The following is a 13,411-nucleotide window of genomic DNA, read 5'->3' as shown; positions in this document are numbered from 1 at the left end:
TTTGGAATTTCAAAAGTGAGAGAATACTACTCTCCAGTGGTATAAAATTGGTTACAAATTTATTGATTGATTCAATGAACTCACATATTTTTGCTCACCAACTCTGTGCCAGGTTCTCTTCTAGGCGCTGGAATAAAATAATAAACAAGGCAGATATGGTCCCTGTTCTTATTAAGCTTCCATTCCAGCCAAATTAAACAAGAAAAATATAAATAAGAAAACTATGAGATAAGTGCCACACGGAAAATTAACGTAATGTTAAAGAGTGACCTGGTGGCTACTTTTGATTGGGTTACCGAGAGAAGGCCTCTCTCCAGATATGGCATTTAACTGAGATCTGAACGACAAGAATTCAGCAATGTGAAGTTCAGATTGGAAAGCATTCCATGTGGAGCAATCCAGCTAAGGCAGGAAAAAGCTCAGCGTGTTTGAGGAACTCCACAAAAGTCCATTTGGTTGTGGTGGAGTGGACGAGAAGGTCAGTGGGAGGCAACAAAGTCAGGGATTGAGGGGGCTGCATCTCACCTAGACTGTTTCAGGTCAGAGTGAGGATTTGTATTTATGTTCTCAGAAGAAAGAGAAGTAATGGAAGCATTTTACGCAGAGAGCTAATAGGGTTTTATTTACATTTGAAGGATTACTTGGGCCTCTGTGTGGAGGCAGGATTACGTGGGGGAGGAATGGGGAAATGGATTTGAGCTTATTGCAGTAGCACAGGTGAGAAAATATAGTGTCATATACTGATGAGGTGATAGTAGCAGACAGACAGAGAAGTGGGTAGATTTGAGATGTGTTTTGGTGCCCTAAAGGTCAGGGTTTTCTTCTGGATTGGATATGGAGCAAGGTGGAGAGAAGAATCAAAGAGTATCCAGATTTTTGGCTTGAGCAACTGGGTTGATGGATAATGATACCATTTATTAAGATGGCGAAGATTGGGGAGGATTAGGCCAAGGGAAGGAGGAATCATGTTAAGTTTGAGATGTCTATTAGACATCCAGGTAGAGATGCTAAGTAGGCAGTTGGCTTTACAAGTTGGCAGTCCCAAGGAGAGATCAGGGTTGGAGATACAAATTTGAGAGTCATCAGCATGTGGATGGTATTTAAAGCCACCAGCCTGTATGAGGTCAGACAATGGGAGCTCATAGATTGAGAAAAGAAAGTTGCCTACAAAATGCCTGAATAATATTCTGAACATTAAGTTGGTAGAGGAATAGAATTTAGGGCAAAGACAATGAGTTCAGTTTTTAATAGGTTATATTTGAAGAGATCTAAGTGAAGATGTCAAGTAGCCAGTACGGATAAGTCTGGAATTGACGAGAAAGATCTGAGTTTGAGATATTAAGAAGCGGGGCCGGCCCGGTGGCACAAGCAGTTAAGTGCCTGCGCTCCGCTGTGGCGGCCGGGGGTTCGCAGGTACCGATCCCGGGCGCGCACCGACGCACCGCTTGTTGAGCCATGGTGGCGGCGTCCCATGTAAAGTAGAGGAAGATGGGCATGGATGTTAGCCCAGGGCCAGTCTTCCTCAGCAAAAAACGAGGAGGATTGGCAGATGTTAGCTCAGGGCCGATCTTCCTCACACACACAAAAAAAGAGATATTAAGAAGCTAAGTGCTGTTGTGAACTCAATATGTGCTAGGAACTCTACTAGGTACTATGTACATATTTTTAAATGTATAATCCTTATATAGCTAGTCTTCAAGGTATCTTGTTATTGACATTTGAAAGATGAGGAAACTGAGAATCAAAGAATTAACTTGCCCACAGTCATAGTTAATAAATAGCTGAGTGCAGATTTAAATTCAGGTGGGCAAAATTCAGTGTGGCTCCCTTGTGCGGCTACAATTGCCTTCACGGAAAAGCTTAATGGATAGCACGTGGTGCAAATGGCTTGTGAAATTGTTCAGCTATGTAACTGGAATAAAGGCATTTAATGTACTCAGGAAACATCCACAAGCAACTGAATAGTAGAAACGTTAAATATTCCTTGTCAATGTTTTCCTAGGAAATGGCTTTGCAGAACTAGAGGGAAATTCAGAATGTCATCAAGCTATCACCTTGTCTGAAAAAGACAAGAAGGAAAAATCACTGTCACTTAGTTCTAATAAATCCACTTAGTTATACATTTTCAAATCATACTCTTAGTAATGATTGAACAACTCAGAGTCAGCCTAAGAAGTCACTGGTAGGTTTTCTGACTTGAGAAGTGTCAGCAAAGAATCACAGTAATGCACAAAAATGGAATGTAACATTAACAATTTTAGTACCAAATCAAGCTTTGTTTTGAAGTCTGTGATGTTATAAAATTATTATAGTATTATGTTCTTAATACTATACTATTCATCAGTGACCATTTATTACATTAAAATATAAGGAATCACTAAGGTGTATGAATCAACTTGTATACTTGAAGATAGCATGAATACCTGGGATCCTTCAAATTTTATATTAGAATAGGGATAAACTGGCAAAAAATTAACTTTTGGTATTTGACACAGCCTTTGGATATTATTCATGTCTCTAGCCTTTAGATACTAAACTATTCTTCAAGAATTAGTAATCAGAGAATAAAATACATATCGATGAGATACACACTCTTGGTAAAAAAGTTGAGAAAACACACGTATAAAAATATTACCCCGGGGCCGGCCCGGTGGCGCAAGCGGTTAAGTGCGCGCGCTCCGCTGCAGCGGCCCGGGGTTCGCTGGTTCGGATCCCGGGCGCGCACCGACGCACTGCTTGGCAAGCCATGCTGTGGCGGCGTCCCATATAAAGTGGAGGAAGATGGGCACAGATGTTAGCCCAGGGCCGTCTTCCTCAGCAAAAAAAGAGGAGGATTGGCGGATGTTAGCACAGGGCTGATCTCCTCACAAAAAAAAAAAAAAAATTACCCCTCAGAAAGGTTTTCTGTTTTATTTTCTTTATGATTTCTGTAATTAGGAAATTATAGGCTGATACTTGATGTTCATGTTCTACTAAAGGACTGAGTTCTGGGTATTGTTCAATGGTAGGGTAAAACAATTTGTGCCTTTTGAACTTCTGTTTTGAAGAACAATCCCTTTGAAAAGTAAGACTATATATTTATTAGGAATGTCAATTCTGCCACTGTGGGATAAGCTCCGCTAGCAGACTGTAAGCCTTACAAGGGCATAAGCCTTGTCTTTTTTTCACCACTGTTTCCTGAAAAGTAAACAAAAGGAAATACAAAATCGAGAGAGGAGTCACCAGAGGCAAGGAGCAGCACCAGAGAGACAGGGTATCAGAAGGGGCACACAGCAGAGAGAAAGACCTGGGGGCAACAAAATGGAGGCCACAAAGAAAGATGAGAAACAAAGTGGGGGAGACCGGAGGGAGAGGACAACGGGGCAACTGAGGGTGAGAGAGTGGTGTCAGAAAGACAGGAGCAGGAGAGAAGGGAGCAAGGTGAGTACAGGAGGAGGAGAGAAGAAGGAGGGTGACAGTCAGGAGAAAAAGGGGGGTTTATGATTGTACGTGATAGGAGAGAGGGGAGGCAAATGAGCCAGGGGGAGCAAGAGAGTAGGGTATAAAAAGAAACGAGATACCCAATTTGAAAGCACGTTTCCCATAGCGGGAACTAAAGATAGTCGTTTCATTTATTCAAATTAATTTCCAACTCTATTTCCTTAAAAAAGAAAAAAAGCCTAAATGATTCTGAAATCATCAAAATCAATTATATGGCAAATAAAAGACTGTAGTGGTTAAGAGTAGGGGTTTGAATACCACTGCCACCTAGAAGCTTGGAGACTTGGGGCAGGTTACTTAAACCTTCTTAACCTCGGGACAAGGGGATTGTATGACACTCATAAGGGTGTGGAGAACAATGATGGCTACCACTTATGTAGATGGCACTCACTTCCCCGCCAGGTGCTATTCTCAGTGCTTTACATATACTAACTCAATACTCACAACAACCTTAAGAGGTGAGAAAATTGAGGCATCTAGAAGGTAAGTAACTTGTTCCAGATCAGAGATCTTGTCAGTGAAAGAGCTGGGCTTTCAACCCAGTCTGGTCTCCGAGTTAGTGCTTTTAATCAGTACATACACAGCCTCTCAAAATGATTAAGACAAGGTGGATAAACACAGTTTGAGAATGTAACTACCCTCAAAAATGATAGATCCTATTCATGATCAAAAGAGCAATCATAACTAAAGAAGCAAGCCTCTTTCATATGGTTTCTCAAGGAGAATCTGGGTAATAAAAGATAAAGTCAGGAGAAAATAAATCAAAAGTTCATCACAACCAACGCATTTCGCTAGTAACAGCCTCTTGAATGAGATACTTTTATTTTAGACTTTTTTCTCTTCTTTCACAAAGCCAATCTATTGCTAGAATTCCATATTTCCTTCAGAATTACTCTTGCGATTCACCTTTCTTCTTCCGAGGGACCCAGCAGGGACATTACAGCTGGATTAATAAAATAAGAATTCGGGGCAAGAGAGGTGAATGTTAGTGTTAGCAGATAAGAGCCAACTGTCATAAGGAAATTCTTTTGAGTTGAAATACACTAATTGCTCTTCAAATCCAAAACCACTTAGAATCTGCATTGGCTGTGAAGACGTGAATCAGTGTTAGCAGCTTGTGGTGATTGTGCCCAAGATGGCACTCAGGTCCTGGAAGAAGAGGAAGCAAGAGGCATTTCTCCTCCCAGTCAGTCACTGCCTTGTCCTGCAGTCCTGGGGCCACTCTGCATAACATGTTGTGGGAAGGATCAAATGGGAACAGAATTTTAAAACGGCAAATTTTTCCCTGTAAGCAAGAAACACATATACTCACTTTTTTATTGTAGATGTCCCCAAGCATTGTACTTGCTCTCACAACATCTAGGCTTTGAAAATTGTTTCTTGCAATTTTCACAACTTTTTCCAAGTACTTAATTGCTTCTGTCATCTCTCCTTGGCTAGAATAAATAAAATAGGAAATGATTGGAATATCATCTCAATGTTACAGTAAAAAGAAGATATTTTGTGTTTTCGCTTTTGAAAGTGCAAGATGGTTATAAGGATAACGATATGTAAAGTGTAAATTAAAAAAATATGTGGCTTGTCTTTGTTGGAGTATACAGTGGGTTAAAACCTAAACCTTTAACCCCTCATGCATTGCTGGTGGGATTCTAAAACGGCGCAGCTGCTCTGGAAAACAACTTGGCGGTTCCTCAAAAATTTTAATATACAGTTAACCATATGTTCTAGCAATTTCACTCTGGTGTATACCCCAGAGAAATGAAAACATATGTCCACACAAAAACTTATACACAAATGTTCATAGCAGCATTATTCATAATAGCAAAGAAATGGAAACAACCAAATGTCTATCAATTGAATGGATAAGCAAAATGTGGTATACCCATACAATGGAATATTATGCAGCCGTAAGAAGGAATGAAGTAGTAATATATGCTACAACATGGATAAATCTTGAAAACATGCTAAGTGAAAGAAGCCAGTCATAAAAAAACACATATTGTATGATTCCATTTACATGAAATGTCCAGAATAGGCAAATCCATAGAAACAGAAAATAGGCTAATGGTTACCAGAAGCTGGGGAGAGGGGGTACCAGGGAGTGGCTGCTAATGGGTATGAGGTTTCTTTTCAGAGAGATGAAAATGATCTGAAATTACATAGTGGTGATGGCTGCACAACTCTGTGGATATACTAAAAACTATTGAATTGTAGACTTTAAAAGAGTGAATTATATGGTATACGAATTATATCTCAATAAAGCTATTATTTAAAAAAAAAACCAAAAACCTTTAAAAAGGTTGAAATTTTCCACACTCCTTTGCAAATGAAGCCAGTCCTTTGCAGGGAGGCATGTGTAATTCGCGAAACACCTGCTGGAGGTATAACAAATACGCTGAAAATGGAGTATTCTGAAATCCCCCAACCAGGACTCCAAGGAGTGAGAGAGAGATATAGCCACAAGACGGAAGGAGCCTGGTTTCTGGAAGGCATGGCATGAGCATCTAGCAAACTGCAAAAATTTATATAAGCAAGAAATAAGATTTTATTGTGATACACCACTCAGATGTTAGAAATTAGTTAGAGCAACTCAAATTACCAAAACTGAATAAAACAAGCGACTTTTTTTTGTCTTTCATATAGAATAGAGGGGCCCATCATTTTAAAGATTTCAATGAATTATATTCAGAAACTTCTATTATTTGAATTCTGCTCTTATTTTATAAATCTGAGTCCCAACTACACATTAGTTCCTCATGATCTGAATGGCACCCCGGAGGTACAAATCTTAGTTTCACATGAGTGAGAGCCAAACTTGAGTAAAGGGAGAGAGGAGTGGAAAGAGTCTAAAAATCCCTCTAAAGGAGATAATTATTTGAAAGCCAGTTTAAAGAGACAGGCTCTTTTAGGAGCCAGTTGTCATGATGTCCTACGTGAAGAATACTTGGGGCTCACTGAGAGAGGTACATGCTCATACAGCAAATGAGATTAAGGACCAAGGTGAAAAATATTTAAGCAACCAAAGAGACAGACAGGAATTTTTGACAACAGCTGTATCCAACGTATAATATGCTGTGACTGCCTTTGCAGAGGCAGTTGAAGCCAAGGTCCAGCTCAAGAAATATTTGACTCCTGATTCAGGGACGTGCCATAAAGAATTAAAATGTTACGGACAAAGCAAGAAGTGATTTCAAAATAATGGCTCCAAATTAAGTAAGCTGAAAAAATTCAATATCTCTTGAATGTCTGGAATCTGCTTTTTGGTCAATGCCTAAAACAGAATGGTGAATCTGAAATTATATGTAATTCCATTGTTAAATCATGTCAAAACCGATGAAATGCTTTATTAATGTGACAAAATCCAGAATTTAGAGATTTAAAAATAACAGAAAAACCTGTAATTGTGCTCTTCAATGGAGTATAATAAAGGAGAAACTCTTACTTAACCTGAATGTCTCTGAGGCCCTAGAACTACCCCGTTTTGCTTCCATAGGTCAGCGTTCCCAGTGAGCACCTGTGCCATGACCCTGAATAAATCACAAGATGAAATTCTGAAATGCAGAGGCTGTTTTGCAGTTGAGTGGCTTCTTGCATGGGCATTTCTTTATGTTTATACAGCAAAGTTTTACTCATAGCAGCTCCAGGTAGTATAGTGACAAATGTGGCATATAGAAAAGCTTTGCTACAAATTTTTAAATTGTTGCAATTATAGAAAAACTTAGCAATATTAATATCATATTTCATTGATTCTAAACCCCACATTTCTCCCAAATTTAACATTTCTGAAAGCAGGATCTTTTACAACAGGTGGCATCTTATAATTTCTGTCAGACAGGGAGCAGTCAAGTCATAGTTGTTGCTGCAGGGATGAACTAGGTTTATATTCTTGAAGATGACCCAACAATTGCAATGCCTTGATCTTTCTATCAACAACTATTTAAAGATAATTTCAGGAAGGAATACAAGGACTGGTTGTTTTCTAAAAACCTTTCATTGAAAACTTCCGAGGGACAAGAAAGTGCCAACTTCAAAACTGGCAGATTGAGTGTCCATGACTTGAAAGAAAATACTGGAGATGATATTGGAGTGCTATTTTAAGAAAGGCTATATTACCAATGTTCTTGAGGACATAAAAGATGATATGTATGGGAAAAAAAGGTAGTGACAATTCTGAGTTTAAAAGTGATTCAGAAGAATTGGACCTGGAATGCAAAGATGTTTGAGGAGTATAATACATTTATTTTGTTTATATTTTCTTTTTACATGAATGCTCAAGGGTAATTATCAAAAATATCTTTGTGGAAATGAGTCTTAAATAGCTCTTTTATTAAGCATAAAATCAAAATTCTAAGTGATAAGAAAGTATTATGTCACAGTTTAGTTAGAATATTTTTCTCTCTTGGTAGCATATAAGGTGCATCTTCCAGTAGAAAGAATCTTACATTTAGTGAAATCTGAGAATAAAGCTACTTCTACAGTATAATAGACTACAGTATTTCATTGGCTAGTAAATTTTTGTAAAATTTTCTAGGAAGTTTAAAATTCACATTGAATTTATATATACATAATGTGCCTAGAACATAATGAGATGGAACAACTCTAAAACTCCTCTAATTACTTTGTAGTTCTAATAAATCTCTATCTGTATTGATTTGTTTTATTTAATTTTATGTAAAAGTTACCTTACCTAATTTTTCCTGCTTGTGTTTATTCATGCGTGTAGAGTCAGAAAGCGATCAAATATTCAACAGTGTTCTGCTTGTATGATGGGCATCAAAATATCGACAGTTCTAATCTTACGAATTCATTTGCAAAATGGCACTCATTTTCCTAGCTGCCGTTAAAGCAGCAAAATTTAACATTCTCCCAAATCTCTGAGCAAACAGATCTCAACTCAGAATCATTTTTTCCATGAATGTCTATAATAGATAATTGATGAGCTATATTATTACCATATGCAACGAACAGTTGAGAAAGCATTCCTTGAAAAAGTAATATAAAAGGTAATATTTGATTTTTAGTGGCAAGAATTTCAGATTTTTCACATCAGAAATAGTCAGTATATGGAATAAGTAATTTCATGCTAAAACATTTTAATAAGTTTAGAATATTCATAAAATAATCCCATGAATGGGGTGCATGTGCTAGAGTCCTTACTGGGCAAATTAAAAATAGTTTGGCTGTTTTACAAAATTAACTAGAAATCAGATGGAGAATTATGCTTATAACGGGGAAGAGTTATCTAAGATTAGAACTCATATTCAACTTGGAAAAAATGTCAAGCTGCCTTTAAACACTGACTAAAATTAAATATTTTGTCCACATGCTATTTTTCTATGTTCTGCATGGGAATAAACACAGCAGCTCTGTGCATTATTATTCCATAGTCTTTGATCTATACTAAGTATTTAATGAAACTAGTCTTTGCATGTCAAAAAAAGAGGGGGGAATTGTATGGTATATATCTTAATAAAGCTGTTATTTTTTTAAAAAATAAAACCTTTAAAAAGTTCATAAAAGGTGAATGGTAATTTGTTCATGCAAGCATCCCTCAGCAGTGAAATCTCAGGTATCACAAAAGTCACCTATACAGATGTTGTACATATACTGGTAAAACGCTTAGGAAGACATACAGTTTCTAGCAGAGTGCCTGGCATATACTAGGTCTTCATATATTTTTGAATAAAGGAATGGTTGAAAATTTGGGAAGGGGAGCACTTATGCAATACACACAAAAGTTAAGCTTCCACAACCCAAGTGTCCATCGACAGGTTATTGGATAAAGAAGATGTGGTATGTATGTATGTGTATATATATATATATATATATATATATACATATATATTATATATATATATACATATATATATATATATAATATATATGTCCATTATATATAATGGACTACTACTCAGCCATAAAAAAGACAAAATCATCCCATTTGCAACAACATGGATGGACCTGGAGGGCATTCTGTTAAGTGAAATAATTGAGAGAGAGAAAGACAAACACCACAGGACTTCACTCATATGTGGAATATAAACTAACACACGGACAGAGAGAACAGTTTGGTGGTACCAGGGGGAATGGGGTTGGGGGGTGGGCACAAGGGGTGAAAGGGCACATTTATATGGTGATTGACAAATAATAACGTACAACGGAAATCTCACAATTTTATAAACTATTATGACATTAATTAAAAAAAAAAGTTAAGCTTCCAGGGAAAGCGTGACTATCTCGGTCATTGGATATTTGGAGTCCATGACTGTAAACTCCTGTCTCCTTGATATTTCAGTAACATCAAGTACATCTTTTTATTTCAGTAACATCAAGTACATCTTTTTATTTCAGTAACATCTTTGAGAGACTATCAAATGCCCTAGAATGTGCTAGTTGCTGGAGAATATGGATCTTGCCTTTAAAGAGTTTCACCGTCAATGTGGAGAGATAAATGTATACATTCATACATGGGATTAACTGTGACAGGTACTATGAACTGTCTATAGTGCTTTGAAACCTGGATCACATACATTTAAATACCTTCACAAGAGCAAGTCTAGTGTTTGTGGGGTAAATTTGGTCTTAAAAGGCAGCCAAAAGGATTTGGAGCCAAATGAATGAAGAAAGAAAGCATCTATATAAATTTGAAAAATTACAATATATATTGTATTATGTAATACGTATCTTTGAATTTTGAACTGCATAAAATGTTTAGTGTGCTTATAGATTCGCAGGCTCCTTGCTCTATGCCCATGTTTCTTCCTCCTCCAGCCTTGCCCAGGTCTTCAACATAGGTTGGGAGTCCCTGCTGTTAACGTTTCATCTTTCTCCGAATGTTTCTCTCTCTCTAGTGTCTACGCACTCTCATCTGATCTCTGTTCTGTCACTTCTCCTGTGTCTCTCATTTGCCCAGATATCTCACTGACATTGAGGTCTCTGCCTACTGAAGGCTGGCTGTTTCCAGAATTCTGTCCAAGGCCTTGCTCTCCTCTCCCATTAAATGCTAACTATGGGCAATTTCATAAACCACTATGGCGTGCCCTGACTCCTATATGCACATGTCTGGCAAATCTATATTTCTAGCCCTGATTTTTCCCCTGTACTTCTCATCCATATCTCCAATTGTACAGACATACTAAGCACGCAAAGGAAAACAGTTCCTTCTAAACGATGTCATTTAATGATGAGGCTGATGGCATTTGGGGAATTTCTCTTTCTGCAACTCCTTCATGGTGCAGCCGTAGGAAGCATCCATAAGTAATTTAATAAATTTTGTTCCAAAAATGAGGTTACCCATAGAGATTATTTACCATGTTTTCTAAATGTGACTCTAAATCCTTTTGGCTGTTTCCACAGATCCAACCCACCTCTCCACAACGATGTGCTGCTACAAGGGCCATTCAGAAGAATATGCCACAAGCTCAGAAGCATTTCAAAGGAGTTTAATTTTAAACAGGTAGTGGCAGGATTAGAGGCATCAACTTGCATAACCTCGCAAGGTTTGATGAGGACAACATTCATTTTCATAGATAAGCTGTGCATGTTTGTAAAAATAAGTTAGATTGCTTTAAAGTCACAGTGCGCTATGACTTTATGGTGGATTTTAGAAAGATTTAGGTTTGAATTCCAGCTTGGGCTCTTGGATGAATAACTTTGATCACATCTGCACTCTTTCTCAGCTTCAGTTTCCTCATTTTGAAAACGGCCACAAGTTGTTGTGAGATGAAAAGTTACACACATGTATAGCCTGGCACATAGTAGCAATTCAATAAATGGCAGCTAGTATTATTATCACCTCTCAGTGAAATAAAAAGCTACCATACGCACAGCTCTCTACTTGATATTATTTACCACTAGCCAAGAAGAGAAGTCAACTTAGTTAAGCATTACTTTTTGAAAATCTTCCGTTATGCAATGAATTAAACACCATAATGTGAACATACACTCTGTGAGACAGATAGGCACATAAAGACCTGGCATCTATTTTCTAGGGGGCAGGGTCAAAGAACTAACACATTTTGTTTACTTGAGTATCAGGTATGATCAAATGAATTCTTTTTTCCTTTCTTTTTGATAAAAGAATGCTCTACCTATCAGAAATAGAATGGAATTTCACATTCCTGAAGTTGTGAATACTGCTTTTTATGATTCTGTTCTTACTTTTTCATAATAAAATTATGAATAATCTTCTTCCACATTGAGGTATAGCTCAATTCTCCAGAAAAATTATAAATAGTTTGAGGAATATTTCAAATGCAGACACGGAGTAAAATACTATGAGAGGTGCACTCATTACTTTAAGTATTTGTTTTGTGGAACAACTAAAATGGTATTGAGAGAGATCAAGAGTATAAAAATATTAATAAATAAAATAGTACACTATTTAGAATTTTGAGCAGACTTGTGGATTTCTAGGACTAAAAATGTTTCATCAAATTGATGTTAACTCTCCAAGCTCTTTCTTGGACTGTAACATTCAAGAAAAAAATTGATGAAATAAGAAAAAAGTAGAGACTTCTTTGCATATCACTTTAAAACCTTAGGGAAAAAATACTATTTTTATTTAGCTAAAATGGACTCACTGAAGCTCATTTATGTTCATGTTCCTAAAAGCTGATATGTTTTTGATGCAAGTACATTTTGAATTAGATTTGGCCTGCTGAGGATTGTTAAATCACAACATACACAAACAAAAAAACAAGTTTGGTGAACAAGAAATACAAAATAGTATAAATAAAACCATTGCTGGGTGAGCGGGTTGTTTTTCTCCCAAAGGAGCAACAGATCTCCAAAACATCCAAAATTATCTGAAACTTGCTCTAACAAATAATGCTACAGAAAAAGTCTTTCTAGTATAAATTATATGCTCCACTCAATAAATATAGTTCTATAGCCAGCAAAGTTGTTAATATAGCATCTGAAATGTAAACATTCTATGTTGCTTAAAGGATTTCCAAATTTAAAAGTTAGCTTTAGATTTAGAAGCCAGTCTTTCTTTGGAAGGGAAAAAATCAAATATTTTCTCCAGAAAAGCTACAGATTATTTGTATACGTTAAAGAACAAGGTTAAAATGTTAGACAAATATTAATTCCAGTTTTCTATATGCAGTGCACAGGTGCAACTTGAACAGCATATTATATGGTATAATCATTAAATTCATTCAACCAGACCTTAGAGAGTTAAAAACATATATTCTGAGGAACAGGACTCCTCGGTCCAAAGAATGAGAATGAAACAGTGCAGAATATTTGTGTATCAAGGTGATTCCAGTTTCCAACTGGGAAAACAGGACTGTTAACACCCACATCCCGTGACAACTGTCCAATTATGTATATCACACTTGGCCTACTGTTTGCGGTAGAAGTAATCAATAAAGGATGTGGTTGAGTGAACATAGATTTTGGTTGAACCAATGCATGAAAACTTAATCATTTACTCAGAGAGAAGAAATCAAATAGAGCAGAGATGAAACAGCCACTAAGGGGTTTGTTGATTGTGCCACCAAGTTTGTGGGCCACAGATGAAAGTAATAAGGCAAATGGAATCAGTGATAGGAGAAAATGTAAAAAGCTATTCTTAATTTCATGAATTAATAGAAATGTTTTGATGTATTTTTTGGGGTCATTTTTAGGAAATTTCACATCAAAGCCTGGATGTTCCATTTTAAAGAACATATGAAAATTACTAGGGCATGTCATTTCTCTCAAGCAAGAAGAAATTAATTTTCAGCTATAACAGAAAGGTAATTTTCACACTTGAAACTTCGTACAGATTGATTTAAAGATCTCCACTGTGGAAAGTTTTCTAGGAAATAATTTAAACCGAGTTTGCAAGAAAATTTACAACTGACATGGAATAAACCCAGAGATGGTCTAGTTGTAACCAATGGGTCTTGAACAACTCTCCTTTTTGTGATTTTTTTTCCTAAAT

The 13,411-nt window shown here is 36.8% G+C and overlaps 1 protein-coding gene across 2 annotated transcripts in view; it reads right to left on the bottom strand.

The window, feature by feature from the left end:
* TTC29 (tetratricopeptide repeat domain 29) overlaps positions 1-13,411 on the bottom strand; it is a 216,321-nt gene that overhangs the window by 74,523 nt on the left and 128,387 nt on the right. For both annotated transcript variants that reach the window (XM_087437240.1, XM_087437241.1), the window contains one exon: positions 4,793-4,916. In XM_087437240.1, coding sequence (XP_087293366.1) covers positions 4,793-4,916 — 124 coding nt within the window. The remainder of the gene's footprint in view (positions 1-4,792; positions 4,917-13,411) is intronic.

Source organism: Ceratotherium simum, chromosome 12 (assembly GCF_057802395.1).
Source record: "Ceratotherium simum simum isolate JZ-2026a chromosome 12, ASM5780239v1, whole genome shotgun sequence".
In the NCBI taxonomy this organism is placed as follows: Eukaryota; Metazoa; Chordata; class Mammalia; order Perissodactyla; family Rhinocerotidae; genus Ceratotherium; species Ceratotherium simum.
Note: the sequence above shows the minus strand (reverse complement) of the source record. Positions and strands in the feature narration are given on the sequence as shown.